General features: G+C 42.2%; 1 protein-coding gene across 2 annotated transcripts in view; it reads left to right on the top strand.

Annotated features, from left to right (window-relative positions):
• The window catches only part of LOC128946026 (zinc finger protein 131-like), a 29,046-nt gene extending 7,371 nt beyond the window's left edge, over positions 1–21,675 (top strand). The window contains exons 4-7 of one of the 2 annotated variants that reach the window (XM_054289968.1): positions 2,751–3,108; positions 3,211–3,433; positions 18,119–18,249; positions 21,013–21,675. In XM_054289968.1, coding sequence (XP_054145943.1) covers positions 2,751–3,108; positions 3,211–3,433; positions 18,119–18,249; positions 21,013–21,675 — 1,375 coding nt within the window. Of the gene's footprint in view, positions 1–2,750; positions 3,434–18,118; positions 18,250–21,012 lie in introns of both variants that reach the window. The other variant, XM_054289969.1, reaches the window with a different exon arrangement.
• Positions 21,676–23,356: the final 1,681 nt, after the last annotated feature.

Genomic DNA, 23,356 nt, shown 5'->3' with positions numbered 1-23,356 from the left:
CATCAGTGTTTTTTTTATTTTTTGGAATCAAGTTATTCTGTTGATTGGTAGCAGAGCTGAATAACTATGTTGGGTTTTTTTGATAGAAAATATAGGATTGTGCATTTCTAGTTCTACTCTCCAACCCCAACAATACCCTTTTTTGACATTATTGAGATTAAACATGGTATCACCAAAAGAACTTTTTTTTTTTCATTTAGGGAAAAGCAGACCATTGCTGTCTGTTTGAGAAATTTAAGACACTTGAAATCGGAAAAACTGTGTTTTAATTGGTATCACTTAGAGTCTCTGTACACTGGTAGAGCTGTTTAACCAGGATTCAGATCAGTCCGTCAAGCTAAACTGTCTAGTCTGCAATTAATTCCCACTAATGTAAAATGTTTGTTGGTTATGCAGCACTAGTAAATGCTGTAATTCTTATGTTACAAGGAAATAAATGTTTGGCTTAACACACACATGGTGCAAGCCAGTCTATTCTTAGAATTATTTCCATTGTTCATAGATTTTTGGGTGGGCGTTTTCAGTTAGAAAAACAAACTTGAATACCACTCAGTCTCAGTTCTCTCCTTCATAGTAGGAAGGGGACAAATTGCAATACAGTGCCTCTAGCTGAGCTTTGATTAAAAGGGGCAAGCATCAGAAACTTCAGCTAAAGTAGAGGTTATTATAAAACTAACCATTTGTGTAATGCATCAAAGAGTTGCACAGCACATAATCTAGACTTGAAAGAAAACAACTAGCTGTTATTCCTTGAGGTACAGTGTATTCTATGTGTGTATCCTCATTCAGTTCCACACCTGAGCCACACAGTGTACTCAAGGACAGTAGTCTCCTCTTTGCTGAGCAGATTATTATTTTTGTATGTGTTCCTGGAGCTCCTTGCAGTAATGTGCAAAGTAACTGTCACATTCTAGGCATCAGAAATATGTCCTAGATGAAACTTAAGTTTAGCTGCTGTGTCTTCCTGTGTCTGAATATAGTAAAGTGCAGTTTAATAAGCTGTATCCTGCATTGGGTCATTAGCCACACATTTCTACTCTATGACATACCAAAACTGGAGAAAAACCTTATCACCCCTATTACTAGAAAACCTGAAAGTGATAGGGAGTAGGTTACATGAAAGGATTTATCAGGATGCAAAGGAAGGTAAAGGTACAAAGTACTCTGATTACAGTCTGATTTGAGGGGAAGATAGCCACTCATTTTCAAAACTGATAATCAGTATTTAAACCTCCAGCATGTAAGTGCTGTGGATAATCATGAGTGTGTGACTTGAAAGCATTGCCCCAGTGTCTTGGGGTGATTTTATGATGATGCTTTATTCCCTATCTGCTTTATGCCCAGAAAACAACTTCTGTAGTTTTAAGATGGACCCGGAGGGTGGGGCAGGGAGCCTTGGACTCATGCGCGGCGCTCTGTTCAAGCTATCTCTCTCAGAAGTGGTTGGTGCCTATACGGATTGTTACTTAATTGACTTGTTTGCTGGATTAATTTTCGCCAACTTAGGCAAGAAGCTTCTGGGGTTTTTTCTGGTTTTTTCCCCTTCCCCTGGCCTGGAGGCTTTTCACTGGCAAATCCTTTTGGCAGGTTTTTTTTGGGTTTGTGGTTTGGAATTTTTTCTCCTGCCTGAGGAGCCTGTGGGGTGGCCCTGGCTGGTCTGAACCCCGGAAAGACCGAGACAGCCAAAGAAGGGACATTAAACTCCACCAACTTCGCCAGCTGAGAGGAGAAGACCCACACCAGAAATCTAGCAGGTTCCCTGCTGCTTTGTGAACTCTTTTCTCCTCCACTGACAAAGGGCAGTCGCCATCTTTGCCTCTCAGCCACTCAGCAAGGTGGGAGTGGGGTGTAAAGTTCAATTTTCTTTTTTTTCCTGTGCTTTGTGGGTATCTTGCTTTGTTAATAAACAGTTTTCCGGGTTTGTTTCACTTTCATCCCCTGGTATCCATTTCTCTCATTGGCAGAAGAAATGGGAGTTATTGAAGCCCTCTCTTTTTAGAGAGAAAACTCATTTTACAGCATTTTTCTCCTAGAATTTGTCTCCAAACTGAGACACCCAGTCAGCTCTGTCCATGTTTGAGATGGGATGCTATCTCTGACATCTTGGAGGAAGGGGGTTTTGGATTTATGGTGCAAGGAAAAGAAGAACAGAGCTGGAAGCTGTGCTTAAGCCCAGATAAATTAAATTAAAATACTCTTTTCACATCCCAGTGACGTTTTTCTTTTTTACTTCAACTGTTAGCTGTGTGTTTTCCTAAAGTACAAGGTGTTATAATAATCATTGTGTGAAGTCACAGCTGTAGTGTTTTGTAAGAAGCTCTAAGTGCTGCAGGCAGTTTCATGCACTCCAGAGCTTGAGAGGTGAATAGTGTAGGAAGAACTTGAATCTTATTTCTGAGTAGGCAGGCCAAAATACAGCATTTTGCATTTCTTGTATAAACCTATGCCATTAGGCTAACTGGCCTTTCTTCTTGATAGGTGCTTTGTATCATTCAAATTGAGCCATTTAAAACACTTTAATAACCTTATGTTAAAGGCTCCACAACTTTACCTGTGCTGTTTTACAGCTCTAAGGAGTATAGATTAAGGACAAATTAACATCTGAAATAGGTGCGGGTTATGTGGCCACTCATCATTCAGCTTCTTTGAGAAACATCTAGCTAGTGTTTAATGCAGAAGCTCAGCGTCAGGCAGGAATTGCTATGTAAGTGCTTATGGATCCTAACTATGTTTATGTAAATGTTTTGCAGGAACAAAGAAAATTCATCACCCTTAGAATCAAATCAAAGACAAGGTAAAAATAAAGCAAAAAAGAGGAAGATTGCTGAAACATCTAATGTTATCACAGAAGCGCTGCCATCTGCAGAATCAGAGCCTGTTGAAATTGAGGTTGAGATTGCTGAAGGGACGATTGAAGTGGAAGATGGCAGCATCGAAACACTTGAAGTAGCTTCTGCAGAGCAATCTATAAAGTACATACATACAACAGGTACATCAGATGAATCTGCTTTGGCTCTTTTGGCAGATATCACCAGTAAGTATCGTCAAGGAGAGACAAAATGCCAGATTCAAGAAGAAGGTGGTGCAACTGATCCCTCATGCAAACAGGTAGAAGATATTGAACTTGTGGAACTTCAAGTGTCGCATGTGAAGAATCTATTCCACTGTGAAAAATGTAACCGTTCATTTAAATTGTTTTACCATTTTAAGGAACATATGAAAACACACTCTGCTGAGAGTTACAAGTGTGATCTATGCAATAAAAGCTACCTACGAGAGAGTGCTTTGAAACAACACCTCACCTGTCACCACCTTGATGAAGGTGGTGCTAGCAAGAAGCAAAGACCTGGCAAGAAAATACATATATGCCAATACTGTGATAAGCAGTTTGATCACTTTGGACATTTTAAAGAGCACCTCCGAAAGCACACAGGTAAGAACACTGATATGGTCCTCTTCTTGTGGCTTTGGGTCTAGCATTTTGAGGTTTTACATATTTTGGGGAAATAGAAAATATGCTGAAGAAAATGCATGAGTCCTGAGTGCTAGAAATACTTTGCTTGTAGTTGCAACTAAAATGCTGGTTTTTTTTTTTTTTGTTTGTTTTACATTGATATAAACTTTGAGGGATTGAGGTGGTTAAAAATAGATGCCTAAAACCAGAAAGCTTCTCTTTTCAGTCTATTAAATCCTAAAATATTACTTTCAAAATAATTTCTTAAAGCATGTTTTTTTCTTGGAAAGTACCAAACTGAGGAGCTGCCATGACATGATCTTGTTTTCACAATTCTGCTAGTAAATGTTTCTGTTGAAATATGATCTAAACCATGAGCTTCTCAGTGAAATATATATTTTAAAGAGTTTCTTTTACTAACAGAACATATGAGCGAATGCCTAATAATGCATTAGGCATAAAGTACTCCCTTCCTCTTGACATCTCATCTGATTTCATTTTTTTTGTTAATTAGCTCAGCAAAACATTTCTTGTGACTATAGTAGACTTGTTACTGTAAAATCTGCCTCTTTGAACAGTATCTTTTGAGTCCAAAATTGCTTGTGTTTCTTCTGTGTAATATGGGAGGTTAAGATGCTATTTCTTCATGTCACTGAAAAGTCTGTACTATCTGAATAGGCACTGAATATTATATAGATAGCTCTCTGAATGTAAAATATATGTTGTCCTGATCTTTCAGACATTTTTATTTGATATATCAGTCATGAATCATCAGTAAGAATTTAATAGAGGGTAGCAGTCTTATTTATTTTCCAGCTTGCTGTTGCAAAAGCCTTTTAATTGGAACTTCTTTGTATCTGTATATGACACTGCATCAAATGTACTCCAAATAGCCCCTTAAAAGTTGCATTTATGAAAACTCTTTGGCAAATCCTTCTTCCCTGTGAAGCCCGGAGTGTTTCTCTGTTATGACCAAGCCAAATGCAAGCTACCTAACAAAAGTCTTTTCAGAGAAGTTTGTGGAGGATTGGATTAACAGAATAAGCCAAATATAACAGTATATTCATTGCTGTTGTGACAGAAGGATTTTGGGGATGAAGCAACTTAGCATATCACAAGAGGTGCAGAGTACATTCTAAATATGTATTCCTGTTCCAGTGATGGGCTTGAAGCAGCCAAATTAATCAGCCCATGTCTGAAAACTCTGTAATTGAAGTGATTTGCATGTGGATTATACAAACTTCTTGAGAAAAATTCATCAAGGTCTTTGTCATTCCTCATGAATGCAAAATATGTTTCACAGGTAGTGTACTTTGAACTGCAAATAACATCTTCCATGGGAGTGAATAAATGGACACTATCTACATACCATGAATAAATGATCCCAAGAAGTTAATTTGATAAATGCCTGCCTTTGTGTTTATGGGGAGAAAAAAAGAAAGACACCCAAACAAAAAATCCCAACAACCTTACTATATCTCTCTAAACCCAATCTAAACAATGATATGGCAGCTTTATGGTTATGGGTGAATTCCCTGGTATTTCTTACATACTGGGCAAATAGAAGTCACTGTGTTATTATGAGTGTCTTTGGGTTAAAAAATATTTATTTTGGGCAATCCCCTTCCTGTGGCTGCAGGATTATAAAGGTCCAACAAAATATTGGACTCTCTTAGATCAGAATTTCTGTCCTGTGAGTTACTTATGATTGGCAAGTGAAATCTAGCCTGTTCTCGTAAATGGAAAAAAAATAATTGTTAGATCAGGTCAAGAACCCTCCCTCTTTAGTCTTATTTAAGTGAGATTTTATAAACTCATAGTTTAATGACACCCCAGGGGAAGAGAAGCAAGTTGTCACCTTTAGCAGAGGAGTTCAGTTACCAGCTCACCAGTGTACTTCTGAAGCTAGAGGCAGGCTGATACGCTCTCTGTTTTCCATTGCTGCTGCTGCTGAAGTCACTGCATTGATTTGCACTGTGCAAGAAGTCACTCAATGTCTTTTTGGCCTTTGGATATTGCCACTGCTGTCTTTGAATTGTCAGTTTCAGATACTTTAGGCAGAATATGAAGATTGTTGAAGAATTTAGGTAAAAATAGAATAAATCTGTCCTTAACTGGGCAGTGCCTCGCTTCAAGTAACTCTTTAAATGTGATGAGATTGCAGAGCAGGTGAAGGTTTGTGGTGTGAGTTTTGTTCTGTAATATTCATAAAATCATAGAATGGCCTGGATTGGAAGAGACCTTGAAGCTCATCTCATTCCAGCCCTTCCTGCCATGAGTGCCTTCCACTAGACCAGGTTGTTCCAAGCCCTGTCCAACCTGGCCTTGAACACTTCCAGGGATGGGACAGCCACAGCTTCTCTGGGCAACCTGTGCCAGGGCCTCACCCTCCTTACAGCAAAGAGTTTTTCCTAATATCTAATCTAAACCTACTTATTTTCAATTTTAAGCCATTCCCCCTTGTCCTCTCACTCCAGGCCCTTGAAAATAGTCTCTCTCCATCTTTCTTGTCAGCTCCCTTTAGGACCTGGAAGGTCACAATTAGGTCATGCTGGAGCCTCTCTTCTCCAGGCTGAACAATCCCAATTCTCTCAGCTTTTCATAGCCAAGTGTCTCAGTTTAAAAGACAGATGTCTGCCAAGGAAGGTGGGAATCTTCACGGAATGGAAAAGATGATCCCCTCCCTCCAAATTATCGCTTCAAAATTACAGGGTTTCCAGGCAAAATTATGGGGAAAGGAATAACATTTCTTTACTGGCAAATTAACTATAAATATAAATCAGAACAAACAACAAAAACAATAACAAGTTTTCCTGCCTGTTAATTTTTCCCTTGGGTGTAGTTACAACCACAACCGGCAGGGGGCACTGTTTGCTCCTAGCAGGGCAGAGAGGCTGCCCTCTGTGGCTTCAGGGGGCGCTCTGACACAAGCTTGGCAACATCTTCAGGTGGTGGTGGTGGGAGCTCGAGCAAAGAGGAGGACAGGAGATTGCTTCTTTTGCAAAGCTCAAGGGCAGCAGTTGGTTCTGGTACCCCCACTGTGAGCTGGCACATTCTGGGGCGGTGGGCAGGGCTTGGTAGCAATGTCGGGCTACTGTGCAGAGAAGTGGCCCGGTGGGGGCAGCCCCAGTCCTGGCAGCACCCCACACGTTGGCTCTGGACCCCCAAATGGCTGACAAACAGGGAAAAATCGAGCAGACTCACAGTGTAGAATCTGCAGCAAAACGAAGTCCTGAAGCCTAACACACAGGAGTAGCCACAGCCACCACACTGCAGGCCAGGGTCTGGTGAGGCATGGTGCCAGTCCCAGGTGGCACCACATGCGCTGGCTCTGGGCTCCCGAACAACAGGGAAGTGGTGCCAGGAAGAAGAACAGAGGGCAACAATATTTCAAGTCAGATGTACTCACTGTGTCTCCTTGTGGCCACCACCTCAATCCCGAACCAGAAGAGAGCGAGAGAGCCCCAAGCCCCAACCCCCACCCCCCTAGGTCCCAGGCCAAGCTTACACCTCTCACGATATCCCCTGAGCCATGGAAAACCTGGTCAGCAAGGCTTTTAAAAAAGCCTGCACCGAAACAGGGGCTCTCCCCACCCCCAGCCCCACACACATCCAGTCCCTTGCCTTAAAGATACAGCAACCATTTTTTGGGCACAAAGCAGAGGATCAGGAAATATGCTATCGTAATAACTCATTCCAAGACAGAAAGATGCTCCATCCCTCTGATCATCTTGGTGCCTCCTCTGAACTTGCTCTAACAGGTTTATGTCCTTTCTGTGCTGGGGACCCTAGAGCTGGAGGCAGAACTGCAGGTAGGGTCTTACCAGAGCAGAGGGGAAGAATTCCCTCCTCCCCTGCTGCCCACACTGTGGAATCAGCCGAGCACACAGGATTTCTGGGTGCCAGTGCACACAGCCAGGGCATGTCCATATAGCTTATATATCTGAGCTGATGTCATATGGTATGGAATATCCCTTTGGCCAATTTGGGTTAGCTGGCCTGGTTGTGTCCCCTCCCAGGATCTTGCCCACTCCCATCCCCTTTGATGGGGGAAGGAATATCAGAGGGACAGCGCTGCTCAGCAGTAGCCAAAACACTGGTCTGTTATCAACACCCTTCCAGCTACCAATGCAAAGCATAGCACTGTAAGGGCTATGAACTTTACCTTGGTCAGACCCAATACAATCTCTACCCCTTATTCCATACCATTTGCATCATGCTCAGATCCCATATAATATATATGATCTCATTACTAGGATGCTTAAACTATCTCTATACCAAACATACATTTTATTAACAACTATTACCTATCCTTTCACATCCCTCCAGGTGGTCTCCATTCCATCAGGATGTGGGGTCAGGACAGGAAAAATAGTACACTTGATGGTTCATGGTTAGACACTGCCACCATCCCTGTTCATCATCGCATTCTTCTTGCTCCTTGCAAAATTCATTCTTTGTCAGTTCATGTCCCTCCTGCTGCTTTACCTTCTGTAACATGCAACTTACACTATAGGTTATTCTTACTCAAAGGTTGAATCTCCTTGAGGTACACACCGAGTCTTCCCATCCTCCCGCATCACCCACCAGGTACACCCAGGTCCTTGGGCAAAGACAATCCCACAAATGGGTTTGCCTTTTCCCATGGGGGAAGAAATCCACACTGACTTCCCCAGCCACTTCCCTGTGTGTAGTGCAGGGACTTTGTCTCCTCCCACAGTGTCTAAGGGCTTAGTTTGGGCAGGACGAGGGCAGTTGGCAGATCCCCTAGTGTTGACTAACCAAGTGGCTTCTGCCAAGTTTGCATCCCAGTGCTTCCATGTCCTCATTACCTAACACCCTTAACACAGTTTTTAGCAGCCTGTTATAGCTTTCAATCTTCCCAGAGGCCTGTGGATGATAGGGAATGTTATATATCCACTTAATTCCATGTCTCTTTGCCTAGGAGTTTATAAGATTATTTTGAAAATGAGTCCCATTGTCTGACCAAATTCTGTCTGGGGTTCCATGTCACCACAAAATGTGTCTTTCAAGACCTGAAATCATGTTCTGGGTGGTGGCATGGTTTACTGGGTACATTTCCAGCCAGCCAGTTGTGGCCTCTACCATGGTGAGGATATAACTCTTGCCTTGGTGTGTCCGTGGCAATGGCCCAATGTAATCAATTTGCCAGGCTTCGCCATACTGGAAGCCCAGCCAACGCACTCCACTCCAAGAAGGCTTCACTTGTGTGGCTCGCTTGACGGCAGCACGTTTCACACTGATGGATAACCTGTGAAATAGCCTCCATGGTCAGGTCTACCCCTCGATCACGAGCTCATCTATGTTGCATCCCTTCCAAGATGCCCTGATGTTTCAGAGGCCCATAGGGCTATAAATAGCTCACCCTTTCTTTCCAAATCTAGGTCCACCTGAGCTATTCCGATTTTGGTGGCCTTATCTACCCGTTTGTTGTTTTGATGCTCCTCAGTGGCACAACTTCTGAGCATCTACATGATGTACTTTCAGAGTTATGTTTTTGTGCAGCAATGTCCTGCCATAATGCAGCAGCTCAGATGGGTTTACCCCTGCATTGCCAATTGCTTTTCTTCCACTGCTGCAGCCATCTCCATAGGGCATTAACCACCATCCAGGAGTCTGTATAAAGTATGGCCCACTTTTCTCTCTCAGCAATCTCTCGGGCTAGTTGAATGGCTTTCACCTCTGCAAATGGTCTTGATTTACCTTCCCCTTCAGCAGCCTAAATGACTTGTTGTGTACAACTCCACACAGCGGTTTTCCACTTCTGATGGTTTTCTATCACTCGGCAGGATCCATCAGTAAATAAAGCATAGCTTCTTTTGCTTTCTGGTAACTCATTATATGGTGGTGCTTCTTGGGCACAAGTCACCTTCTCAGGCAATGCTCCAAAATGTCTGGCTTCTGGCCAATCCAAAATCTCTTCTAGGATTCCTGGGAAATTGGGTTTTCCCATTCGGGCTCATTGTGTAATTAATGCTACCCACTTACTCCATGTAACGCTGGTTGCGTGATGTCTTGAGGGAATGTTTCCTTTGAACATCCAGTGTAGCATGGGCAATTGTGATGCCAAGAGGAGACACACTTCTGTCCAAACAACTTCTGAGGCGGCTTGAACCCCCTCGTAAGCTGCTATTATCTCTTTTTCAGTTGGAGTATAGTGGGCTTCTGATCCTTGATAATTCCAGCTCCAAAACCCTAGTGGTCGACTTCAGGTTTCTCCTGCGGTTCTTTGCCAGAGGCTTCAGGTGAGGCCCTGCTCCCCAGCTGCAGTGGAGAGTATATTTTGCTCATCTGGTTCTGTCCGAACAGGCCCAAGAGCTACTGCACAAGCTATTTCCTGTCTGATCTGCTCAAAAGCCTGTTGTTGGTCAAGGCCCCACTCGAAGTGGTTCTTCTTCTGGGTCACTTGATAGAGGGGGCCCACAAGCTGACTATAACCTGAAATGTGCATTCTCCAGAACCCCACAAAGCCCAGGAAAGCTTGTGTTTCCTTGTTATTAGCTGGTGGAGACATAGTTGCAATTTTGTCAACCACCTCTGTAGGCACATGGCAGCATCCATCCTGCCATTTTGTTCCCAAGGACTGCATCTCCTGTGCAGGTTCCTTTGCCTTACTTCGTTTTATGGCAAGACCAGCTTTAAAAAGAATTTGGATCATTTTATTTCCTTTCTCAAAAACTTCTATATCACCCCACACAATGATATCATCAATATATTGTAGGTGCTCTCGAGCTCCACCCTGTTCCAGGGCAATCTGAATCAGGCCATGGCAGATGATGGGACTGTGTTTCTACCCCTGGGACAGTCAGTTCCAGGTGTATTGGACACCCCTCCAGGTAAAAGCAAATTGTGGTCTGCACTCTGACATCAGAGGGACTGAGAAAAATGCATTAGCAATGTCAGTTGTGGCATACCATTTGGCTGGTTTTGACTCCACCTCATATTGGAGTTCAACATGTCTGGTACAACAGCACTTATAGGTGGCGTGACTTTGTTCAGACCCCAATAGTCTACTGTCAGCCTCCATTCCCCATTTGACTTCCGCACAGGCCATATGGGGCTGTTGAAGGGTGAGCAGGTTCTGCTGATTACTCCTTGGCTCTCCAGTCGACAAATTAGTTCATGGATAGGAGTTATAGAGTCTCAGTTTGTGCGATATTGCCACTGATGCACTGTCCTGGTAGCAATTGGTACTTGTTGGTCTTCCACCTGCAGCAATCCTACAGTGAAGGGATCTTCTGAGAGGGCAGACAGGGTAGATAACTGTTTCATCTTCTCTGTATTCACTGTAGCTATACCAAAAGCCCATCAATAGCCTTTTGGATCCTTGAAGTACCCTCTCCTGAGGTAATCGATGCCAAGGATACAAGGGGCCTCTGGGCCAGTCACAATGGGATGCTTTTGCCATCTGTCCCCTGTTAAGCTCACCTCAGCCTCTATTACAGACAACTCTTGGCATCCCCCTGTCATTCCAGAGATCCAGATAGGTTCTGCACTCTTGTGCCTTGATGGCATCCGTGCACCAGTATCTACTAAAGCTTTATACTTCTGTGGATCGGATGTGCCAGGCCATCAAATCCTCAAAGTCCAGTATACCCAGTCATCTCTTTCTGCCTCCTGGCCGAAGGCAGGGAACCTCTATTCCTGTTCCTGGTCAGAGTATTCACTATCTGACCTTTACAATGCTAGATCAGAAGTGCCCTCATCAGGGCTGTAGGAAATGGTTTTAGTTCTCTTATATCTGGGAGATGGCTGATTGTCTTCTGGTCTCTCTGTGTCAACTACACTGACTGTCTTCTTGGGTGGCCCCTTCTTAACAGGTCTTTTCCCTCTCAGTTCATGGACACGGGCTTTCAGCTTAAAGGTGGGTTCACCATCCCACTTCCTCATGTCCTCCCCCTGGTCACGCAGAAAGAACCATAGTTCATTATGTGGCCTGTTCTTGGGGCTTCCCTTCGTTCTGACCGGGGTTGGAGAGGTGCAATCTCTCGGGCTGCCCCTAAAAGTTGGGGTACTGGCTCATCGGGATGAGGGAGTAGCCAGAGTTTCTTCTACATTTCGGAGCCAGGAGGACGCCACCTCTACAGTTGGTGTATCCATTTGCGGATAATACAGTGATACCAATCTGCTGGAATATGATGCAGGGGCACCTTGAACCACCTTCCTTCACATGGCCAGTGTTCAAGGGACATCCTCTGGATCTTTAGAAACACTGTCATTCTTTAGATCACTATAGATGATTTCCAGCACTGCTAGTTCTCTCAAGTACTGGCTATCTTCATCTGTAGTGGTCCACTTCCCTGGGGATTTCACAAGTTCTTCCTTACATGGATATCTTGCCCTCACACTTGAGAAAAGCCATTTCCAAAAGCTGCAAATGGCTCCTTCCTTTCCAATTCATCTTTCAATTTCCCGCGGGCAAAACGACAGGGGCGGTAGCTTCTCCTTCCTGGTGCCCCACCTGAAGAAAGGCATTAAATAGTGCCAGCGCTGCAGCGGCTGCCACTGCCCATGTGGTGTCAGCGGGGTCACGTGGCCGACGGCAAAAACATGGTGGACGACTCCCTGATGCGGAACGTGGACGAAATCAACTTCTTGGCACTGCAGGATCCTGCAGGAATCTTTGAATTAGTGAAACTTGTTGGTAATGGTACCCACAAGCAGCAATTTTTCTTCTAGTCAGAGAAGAGGAGGAAGTGAGGACATATGAGGAAGAAACATGGCAGCACCAAGGTTAGTGGAAAAGAAAGAGAGGGAGGAAGTGCTCCAAGCATCGGAGCCGAAATTCCTCTACAAGCCATAGTGAGGACTGTGGTGAAACAAACTGTCTCCCTGTAATGCATGTCATCCATGGGAGATGCAGAATCCACTCGCAGCTCATGAGAAAAGTGCTCACGCTGGAGTGGGTGGATACCAGAGAAAGCTGTTATCTAGTAAGAAACCTGAATAAAGAGAGAGGGCCCCTGCTTCCAGAGATAGAGTAAAAAGACCCTTGCTTCCAAACTAGAGCAACCTAGCCTTAAAAGACTGCACCCCATGGACAAGTGACCCACACCACAACAGTTTTGGGAAGACAGTTTGCCCACAGGAGGGACCCCATGGCATAGCAGAGAAAAGACTCGTCTCCCTGAGTGAACAAAAAAAAGATCTCAAATGACAAACTGACCAAGACCCCCATGCCCTGTCTCCCTGCACTATTGGTGGAAAAGAGAGAAGGACTAGGGGGAAAAAGTGTTTTAAAGGCTTATTTTACATCTCATTATCCTCCTCTGACTGTTAATAATAAATTTACTTTATACCTTTAAATTTGAACCTGTGTTGCCCTTAGAGTGTTTTTCTCCCAGTCCTTATCTCAACTCATGAACCCTTCGTTAATTTTTTTCCCTCTCCTCTGCCCAACTGTAGCAAGAAAAGGTAAGTGAATGACTTTCGTGGGTACCTGGTGTTTGGCCAGTGTCAAACCACAACCATCCAACCACTTTGTTACCCATCTAAGAGTCCAGTCCACCCATTGAATCTCTCTCTCCAATTTACAGAGAAAGATGTTGTGGGGGCTCCATTTCAAAGGCTTTACAGAAGTCCACAGAAAGGACATCTCTAGCCTTTCCCTTGTCCACTGATGGAGTCACTCCATCAGAGGAGGCCACTGGGTTGTTCAGGCAGAACTTGCCCTTGATGAAGCCATGCTGGTTGTCCTGATCACCTCCCTGCCCTCCATGTGCCTTTGCAGAACTTTCCTGGAGGATCTGTTCCATGATTTTCCCAGGCACAGAGGTAAAGCTGACAGAGCGGTGATTCCCAGGGTCCTTTCCAGATAGGCTCCATCTCTCTGTTAAGGGTAGAAGGTTTTTAGCTTGTGAACTGGCAGAACTTGTGTAGAGGGCTTTAAAATAGGTTTGAAGGAGGAAGGGGATGCTGTTGGACTGTCTGGAAGCAGGCCCAAGGGTGGTAAGCCTGAGATAGTGAAATCAGCAGCCCAGCTGAGGTGTATGTATACTAATGCACACAGCATGGGTAACAAACAAGAAGAGCTGGAGGCCATGGTGCAACAGCAGAGCTATGATGTAATTGCCATCATGGAAACGTGGTGGTGTGACTTGCATGGCTGGAGTGATGCACTGGATGGCTACAAGCTCTTCAGAAGAGATAGGAAAGGGAGAAGAGGTGGAGGGGTGGCCCTTTATATTAGGGAGGCTGTGGATGCCATAGGTATTGAAACTAATAATGATGAAGTTGAATGCCTATGGCTAAGAATTAGGGGGAAGGCCAATAAGGCTGACATCCTACTGGGAGTCTGTTATCATCCACCCAACCAGGAAGACGTGGTGGACAATTCATTCTATAAGCAGCTAGAGAATGTTTCTGGATCATCAGCCCTTGTTCTTGTTGGCAATTTCAACCTGCCGGACATTTGCTGGGAACTCAATATAGCTGAAAAAAGGCAGTCCAGGAAATTTTTGGAGTTTGCGGAGGACAACTTTTTGTTGCAGCTGGTGGGTGAGCCCACCAGGGGTGGGACTATGTTAGATCTGCTATTTGCAAATAGAGATGGGTTGGTGGGAAATGTGATGGTTGAGGCTGCTAGGGGCATAGTGACCATGAAATTATAAAATTCTCAATATTTGATGAAGTCAAGAGGAACATTAATAAGACTTTTACATTGGACTTTTGGAGGACAGACTTTGGCCTGTTCAGGAGACTTATTCAGAGAGTTCCTTGGGAAGTAGTCCTTAAAAACAAAGGAGTTCAGGAAGGGTGGGCATGCTTCAAAATGGAGCTCTTGAGGGTACAGGAACAGACTGTCCCTGTGTGCCAAAAGATGAGTCGACAAGGCAAATGTCCAGCCTGGGTAGGCAAGGAGATTTTGGAGGAACTCAGGAATAAAAAACCCTATTATCTTTGGAAGGAGGGTCAGGTCTCTCAGGTAGTATTTCAGAGGGTTGCTAGAGTATGTAAAAAAAATTAGGGAGGCTAAACCTCAGTTTCAACTTAAAATGTTGACTTTTGTAAAGGATAATAAAAAAATGTTTTTATAAATATATTAATGGTAAAAGGAAGAGAAATACTTACCTTTGTTCTTTATTAGATACAGAAGGGAACTTTGTAACTGCAGATGAGGAGAAGGCAGAGGTGCTTAACGCCTTCTTTAACTCAGTTTTTAGTGAGAAGACTTGCCTTTACAGGATAACTGTCCTCTTGGGTTGTTCGATGATATCAGGGAACAGAATGGTCCCCCCATTATCCAAGAGGAGGCAGCCAGAGAACTGCTGAGCTGCTTGGACATTCATAAATCCTTGGGGCCAGATGGGATCCATCCCAGGGTGATGAGGGAGCTGGCAGATGAGCTTGTGAAGCCACTCTCCATCATTTACCAGCAGTTCTGGCTCACTGGTGAGGTTCCAGATGACTGGAAGCTGGCCAATGTGACGCCCATTCATAAAAAGGGTGGGAACGAGGATCCTGGCAATTATAGGCCAGTTAGCCTGACCTCTATGCCAGGTAAGGCTATGGAATGGTTTATATTGTGTCATCACACAGAACTTACAGGATGGCCAGGGTATCAGACCCAGCCAGCATGGGTTTAGGAGAGGTAGGTCATATTAGACCAACCTGATCTCCTTTTATGAACAAGTGACCCGCCTGGTGGATGCAGGAAAGGCTGTTGATTTTGTGTACCTGGACTTCAGCAAGGCCTTTGATACTGTCTCCAACAGCATACTCCTGGAGAAGCTGGCAGCCTACGGCTTGGACAGGAGCACACTTTGATGGGTTAGGAACTGGCTGGGTGGCCAGGCCCAGAGAGTGCTGGTGAACGGTGCTGCATCCAGCTGGCAGCCAGTCACCAGTGGTGTCCTTCAGGAGTCTGTGCTGGGACCAGTTCTGTTTAATATCTTCATTGATTACATGGATGAAGGGATTGAGTCTTTCATTAGCAAGTTTGTGAGTGACACTAAGCTGGGATCATGTCTCAATCTGTTGGAGGGTAGGAGGGCTCTGCAGAGAGACTTGAAACGGTTGAATGGATGGGCAGAGTCTAACAGGATGAAGTTTAATAAATCCAAGTGCTGAGTCCTGCATTTTGGCCACAATAACCCCCTGCAACACTATAGGCTGGGGACAGTGTGGCTGGACAGTGCTCAGGCGGAAAAGGACCTGGGGGCACTGGTCGACAGCTGGCTGAACAAGAGCCAGCAGTGTGTCCTGGCTGCCAAGAAGGCCAATGGCATCCTGGCCTGTATCAGGAATAGTGTGGCCAACAGGACCAGGGAGGTCATCCTTCCCCTATATTTGGCACTGGTGAGGTCATACCTTGAGTACTGTGTCCAGTTCTGGGCCACTCAGTTTAGGAAGGATGTTGAGATGCTTGAGCACATCCAGAGGAGGGCAACGAGGTTGGTGAGGGGCTTGGAACACAAGCCCTGTGAGGAACGACTGAGGGAGCTGGGGTCGTTTAGCCTGGATAAAAGGAGACTCAGAGGTGACCTTATCACTCTCTACAACTTCCTGAAAGGTGGTTGTAGTCAGGCGGGGGTTGGTCTCTTTCACCAGGCAGCAACTGACAGAACCAGAGGACACAATCTCAAGTTGCGTCAAGGGAAATATAGGTTGGATATTAGGAAAAATTTTTTTACAGAAAGGGTGATAAAGTTCTGGAATGGTCTGCCCAGAGAGGTGGTGGAGTCACTATCCCTGAATGTGTTTTAAAAAAGAGTGGATGTGGCACTTGGTTCCATTGTTTAGTTGAGGTGTTAGGGCATGGGTTGGACTCAATGATCTTGAAGGTCTTTTCCAACCTAGTCATTTGGTGAATTCTGTGAATTCTACCCTTTTTAAAGATGGGCACAATGTTTCTCTTTTTCCAGTCACCTGAGACTTCACCTGACTGCCATGGCTTTTCAAATATCATGGAGAGTTGCTTGGCAACTACATCAGCCAATTCTCTCAGGACTCTGGGATGCATTTTATCAGGTCCCGTGGACTTATGTGCATTCAGGTTCCTCAGGTGGTCATGAGCCTGATCTTAGAGTGGGAAGGACTTTGCTCCCCCAGTCCCCATCCTGCTGTCCATCCATTCGACAGGTGTGGGAAGAGAGGTTGGCATTGAAGATTGAGTCAAAATAGTTGAGTACCTCAACCTTCTCTTTGTCTATTGTTACCAGTTTTCCAGCCCTGTTTATCAGGGGGTAATACTTTATTTGACCTTCCTTTTCTGGCTGACAGGCCTGTAGAAGCCCTTCCTGTTATTCTTTGTGTCCCTTGCCAGATTCAGTTCAAGTTTCACCTTGGCCTTCCTCATCTCATCTCTACCACAACCAAACTCCATCTCTATACTTTTCTCAGGATAGCTGTCCTTGTTCCCACTACCTGTGCTTTTCCTTCTTTCCCTTTAGTTTGACCAGCAGTTCCCCACTCAGCCATGCCAGTCTCTTGCCTTCCTTGTCCTGTTTTTTACTCCTGGAGATCACCTCATGGGTCATTCTTTAGGCTCACCAATGTATTTGGTTGCTCGTGCAATGTCTGTGATTTTTGATCTGCGAGACAGATGGTAGTTCAGCATACTCTGCATTACCTGTATGAAAGTTTCCAAAAGTGTAGCCTCTTTTAAGCATTAAGGGGAATGTTCCCTGCATTTAATGTTTTTCTATGGTCTTTGAGTGTATAAGTGAGAATTATAGGCTACTTATGGATTTCCTTTGAAAAGTTAGATGGTGCTGAATATCTTTATTTCTCAAAATACAGGTTTATTTGCTTTCCGTCTCAGTTGTCAATAATTACTATATCCCTGAAAATGAAGGCTTTTAAACTGAATTGAGCTAGAATAGATTCTTATGTTACTCAGTGAAATGTCTCAGCATCTTTTGGAGTTCATTAAATAGTTTGTTTCATTAGTGATGTTGGTATCAGTACCTCCACAGATTAATTATCAGACTTAGAAGAAACACACTGATACTAATTTTTTGTACTTTAATTTCCTTGAATTTCATTGTATTTCTGCATGATGAAATTAGTAAACAGAGACAGCAGCTGCTCTTTGTTACTATTTGAAATGGTAATAACAGTATACTACTTTGAATTAAAATTTCTGGGCTTGGTTTGTTTTAATACCAATGCATTTTTACTTCATGGTCATTCTGTGCCAACTTCTTTTTCTGGAGCTTAGTTTCAGCTCTCAAGCATAAGTTGTCATTGTTCTTGAAAATAAAACTTTGTATTATTTAAATACCTCCTTATTTAATGTGTCACTTTGTATATACCAATGTTGAGTCTTTAACTGTTATTATCAGGTGAAAAGAGAGAAATAGCTCCTATTTCTTTAAGATATTTCATCAGAATAATAGCCTAACTTTCATAAAAACCTGCATATACCTTAAATGACACTGGGAATTTTGTTACTTTATCATGTCTGTGGGTTTTATTTTGTTTTGTCCAGTTTGTTTTGTTTTTATAAATGAGAGTTATGACTCCACATTAGGTTTTTGCAATTTTATTTACATAAAGTTTACATAGAATGTCTTTTTCTTCTGTAGAATAGTCCAGTTGGCCACATCTTTACAGCGTATTTATCAACCTACACAAAAGGAAGAGCTGACCAAAAACTGGCTGGTTTTATACACTTACAAATCCCCGTGTTTGTCTTAACAGGTGAAAAACCATTTGAATGTCCAAACTGCCATGAGCATTTTGCTAGGAATAGTACACTCAAATGTCATCTGACAGCCTGTCAGTCTGGAGCTGGAGCTAAAAAGGGAAGAAAGAAGCTTTACGAATGTCAGGTGGGTAATAGAAGTAGCAGAGTTTGAGGCTAGACACTTTCCTGTGCTGAGGGAGGGAGTGTGAGAGTACTGAGCAGGAAAGGCATAGAGAATGGACTTTTGTATCCAAGAACTATTTTTAGCGAAATAAATTATAAAGGCTGCATTCAACCATGACATGAAGGTAAATTCTTATATCTAAGTAGTTCCATTTAAAATATGAAATTACTGATATGGAGCTTCATAATAGTTAATCAGTTACATTCTTGTGAGTAGGTAAGTGTTCATCTGCATCTTACTAATCTTTCTGCTTCTTGATGTACAGACCTAGGCTTTTCCTGCTTGTGAGCATGCTTCACTAAAGTCCGAAATACAAAGTACTATTTTATTTCCTGTGATGGTAGCTCTGTAGTCAGAGAGAGAGAAAGCTATAGCTAAGTTTTCCTAGAATCAGCCTGAGAAGCTTTAGGGAGCTGGAGATAAACATTGATAGCAAAATATTAAAACAACCTGCAGGTGGTGTTTTTCTCATAAGATTGTTTACAAATGGGGTGTCGTGTTAATTAGCCAAACAGGTGAAATGTATTGATTAAATGACCAATCAGGTCCACCCGTAGCGAACTAAGCTATAAAAGAAGAGAGGATGAAATAAACAAGGCATTTGCTACTTTGCCTTTTGATTGAACTGTGTGTCATCTCTGACTCAATGGTGACAATTTCCTAATTTTTTTTCTGTTTAATACCAATATACTGACTGGCTATAAAGTCATTTCAACTTATGATGACAATCCGTAATGTCTTTTAAGCAAATATAAATGCTGTAGATGGATAGCTAGGGTACTTGGTTACTATGCAACTGACATGTGAAAAGCTGTTCAGAAGACTATTACTTAGCTTTTAAAAGTTGATTCTGAAAAGCTAGAAAATATGAGAGCTGAGGTTGGTTGTAGCATTTTTATTTGCCATTTTGCTGCCCCACTGCTGTGACAGTCTCAAATAAGGCTCTCACCTTATTCAGCTCACAGAATTGCTGTGGTTTGAGGTTAAATTGGGTCATATAGTAAAGAAAACTGTTGGATATTGGCTTTATTTTGAAAAAAAGAGTGACCTTATTCAAAGAAAGCAGCAAATACTGCAGGAGGTGAATAAATTCCTCATTTAATCCAAGTTTCACTGATGCTGTGGCATTGCTTAGTTGTTATACTTGACTAAAGTTAATTCTTGGGAGCATGCCTTTGTCTTAAAAGATAAGTTTGTTTTGAACATGAGAACTAGTATATAATGCAAAATTTTACCTAGTAGCTTCACTGAAGATACTATTTTGTCTTGGTGAGCCTTTGGTTTAATTACTTCACCTTGTAGCTTTCTCTTACAGATAACTGTGAATGTGGGTTAGTGCTATTTCAGCCCTCAGCAACTACAAGAATTCTTGAATAAATTCTTGATTTATTTTTCTGTTTAAAACTGAATTTGAATGGTGTTCAATAAATAAAATCTTGGCTCACTGAACAAGAAGGAAAAAACAAAATTGCACTTGCTTGATGAGCACTTTGGATGCTCTTCAGTGAATGCCGTGAGAACTGAATTAGGCACCACATGGCAAGAACAGTAATTATGTGCTTGGGCATTACTGATAATAATTACCTTTATGTATGACTAATTAATTTTGAGTACTTATCTATAAGGGTAGTATTTTAAGAAGTCTGTGTGTGCAACTTCTTTCTAAAGCATGAGTCATGGGGACACACATATACAAAAAGCATGTTGCTAGCATCACAAATGTGATTTTAAGATTTCAACAGCAAAATGGAGATATTCAGCTCCATTACACAGACCCATTCCTTGAGTTAATCCCTGTCAGATACTCCATCATTCTTTTGTGCTGTATCTGTACATTGAGGAGATGGAACATTCTGTTTCCAAATTATTTGCCAACAGTGAAGGGGTTCCAACAGTGAAATGCATGTTCTTTGCTTCTTTCTGAAGCCAAGAGCACTTGTATGGACAGAAACTCCTGACCCCGTTTCTTTACTCCAAGCCTGATTCTACCCCACTCTTCTCTCTTCTACCCTGGCACCTCATTCATTTCTGAAGTCTTTGTGTATTGTTTTCAAGCTACTTACCTCACTGCCAGCTGAAGGGAAGTGTGCTCATGTGTTTTATGAAAATAGTATGTCTGCAGTCAAAGCAGTACTTTTAGCTGGAAGAAACTTAAAAAGATGAAGTTTTAAGAGATTTTTATCTGCTAAAATCACTCAAATATTGTTTTTTGAAATGGCAAAATGTGAGAGTTTAGACTATCCAGCTAAATCTTACAATGCCATGAACAAATGAAAACTGATAAATAAAAGTAGGCTATTAGTACTGCATCTAGAACTTCAGTAAAAAGACAGTTTGAATTGCACTTTGGTCATATGATATTACATAAATAGATTTCCACTCAAAATTCTAGCATCAGACATTTATTGGGGTGTGAATCTGTATGTGAATTTCACATAAAGTTAAAATAGGAAAGCTTTTACGTGCTGTACTGGCTGATTAATTTTGTAGGTATCCTCTGTATGCACAACTCAAAACAGCACACTGTATCTTAAAAATAAATAAATACCAGGTCTTCTGTTCATTTGAAGCTGATTTCTCTGCTTTTACCTCTAACATACATGGTGGAGTTTTTTAATCCAAGTAGCAAGAAGCTATGCTATGTGAAGCCATGATCTGAAATAGGCACTATACTTTGTTATATTTCTGTTGGCACTGTTTAACACACTGTATCTTTTGTTTCAGGTTTGTAACAGTGTGTTTAACAGCTGGGATCAATTTAAAAATCATTTGGTAATACATACAGGTGTCAAACCCAACCACTGTACCTTATGTGATTTGTGGTTTATGCAAGGCAGTGAGCTAAGAAGGCATCTCAAAGACATGCACAATATTTCAGAACAAATAGTGACAGAAGAGATTCTTCCAGTGGAAGCTATGGAAGCTGAACCAGTAACATCAATGACTATAATAGAACAAGTGGAGCAAGTCCATGTCCTACCAGTAATTCAGGTACAAGTGGATCCTGCACAGGTAACTGTGGAACAGATGCACCAGGATCTCATACAGGAAAATCAAGTGAAAGGCACAGAGATGGAGGAACTGCAAGAACAGGTGCAAATTAGTTATTTAGAAGTTGAACACATTCAGACTGAACAAGGTGCTGAAGTGCATGTGGAGCAATTACACGTTGGGCGTGTAAGTCGGATACAGGTGGAAGAAGTACAGGCAGAACTTATAGATGGAACAGACCTTGAACAAGTAGAATATGAAAGTGTTGATCAAGGAGAAGCAGAAGAAAATGAAACCAGTCAAGTAGATGATGCAGATATGGAAGATCATGAACAAGCTGAAGACTTAAAAACTCAACAATTAGTGGACACACAGAATGAAAAGGTGGATAACTAGGACAAATGACCACACTGTGCAGCTTTAGGAATTAAGTACCCAATTATTTTTGCTAGCTTTTACATTGGTTTTTGAACCAACGGTCTATGGTCACCTTTCCAATATGCTGTCCTTAGGAAGCTGGACAAGTGGACCAAAGTTAGTTTTCTTCATGTAGAACTAAACCTCTCCTATGTGAAAAATAACTTTACCATTCATGTGGTGCCATGGAACAGAAAACACCACAGCTTTGTTAGGATTTTAATAATGAACAGCTTGTATCATTTACATCATCCCTAGGTATATGTAAGAGTAACTTTGCCTCTTTTCTTCTTGCTATAGAAGCAAACTCTTGTTATGGATTTGCAGGGTGTCTTTGGCAGAAGAATCAGTAACATCTGGTGGGTTCTAATGTAAGTGGATAATCAGGTACCTGTGAATTTTCTGGGCAGACTGTTTGTTTGCTGTTTCCTAACAGCAGTCCCTAACTTTCAGGCTGGGGAAAAAACATTGTTGCTGGATGTCTCAGAGCACAAAAATACTGTGCCTTTTCAACAGGAGTGAAATTTCCACAAAGCTCCTAGAGTGTTCAACCTAGTTCAATAAAAGGCAATGCGGATAATGTTATATTGCGCTTTATATTTTTGCTTAAAATTGTCAGCTGCTGATTTAGGGTTTTTTCATTAAATTTAGGAGGAGATGAGGGAGGAAACATTCCATGTGGAGGCAGCAGGACACTCTAAAAGGGACACTTTAAATTAGGAAAAGCTCAGTAGAATCTGTGGTAAACATGAGCTGGAAGAAAGCTACCAGCAGACACTTCTTTTATAAATTGTCGTTTTTGAAAAGGAATATTTTTAAACATATAGAGAAGGCTTGTCTATACGGTATCAGGTTCCTAACTTCTTTTAATGAAATTCTTACATGTGGCGCAAAGACATTGTACTAAAAGTAAAAGCCATAGGTATGAATGCTAAAATGTGAATTGAAAAGTAGGAGTGCCAATATTTAATCAGTATTAGACAACAAAACAATAGCATCTATGAAATATTGCATTATTTTCCTAATCCAATAAATTAGGAACAACTGAGTGACTGTCAATTACAGTGCCAGATCCCAGTGGCAAGAATCAATATAATTTTAATAACTTTACAGTAATGACCTATTAATCTTAAGTTTGTTTAGAAAATATTGTCTGGCTCTATTTTTAAGGATGATAAGGACTTCCAATTCTCAATTATTGCCTTGAGATTAGAAGTGCCTCCCTATTTCTGAAAAACTTTGTTTTCAAAGCCCTAAGTAAAGGGAGGAATTTTTGCAAGGATGTTCCCTAATGCTCTTGGTATTCCTGTAGATCTTGCTTAAAATCAGGCTTTTCTATTCAGTCTTCTCCAAATGCAAAATTATTTCTTGAGATTTTTGCTTTTATTTAGTATCGTTCAAAATTGTTCTTGTGTTTCATCGTAAATAGCCTTAGAGAAACTGTTGCAAAACAAACATGAATCTCAATTAAAATTTCAAACAATTTAATTAATGTAATTTGCATTCTTTTTTTGTGATGTTTTGTGTCATGGTGTGTTGGGAGACTGAGAGATGACACGACATTGAGGTTTCATGCATCAGAGAGGCTTTATTGGTGTACACAGCCCTTTTTATAGGCTATACAAAAGACTCCACGTTCGACTCTGGTTACAACCCAGCT

Source organism: Melozone crissalis, unplaced genomic scaffold, assembly GCF_028551555.1.
Source record: "Melozone crissalis strain CALT ecotype California unplaced genomic scaffold, PUWL_Pcris_2 ptg000069l_1, whole genome shotgun sequence".
Lineage (NCBI taxonomy): Eukaryota > Metazoa > Chordata > Aves > Passeriformes > Passerellidae > Melozone > Melozone crissalis.
The sequence above is the reverse complement of the archived record's forward strand: the minus strand, read 5'-3'. Positions and strand labels throughout refer to the sequence as shown.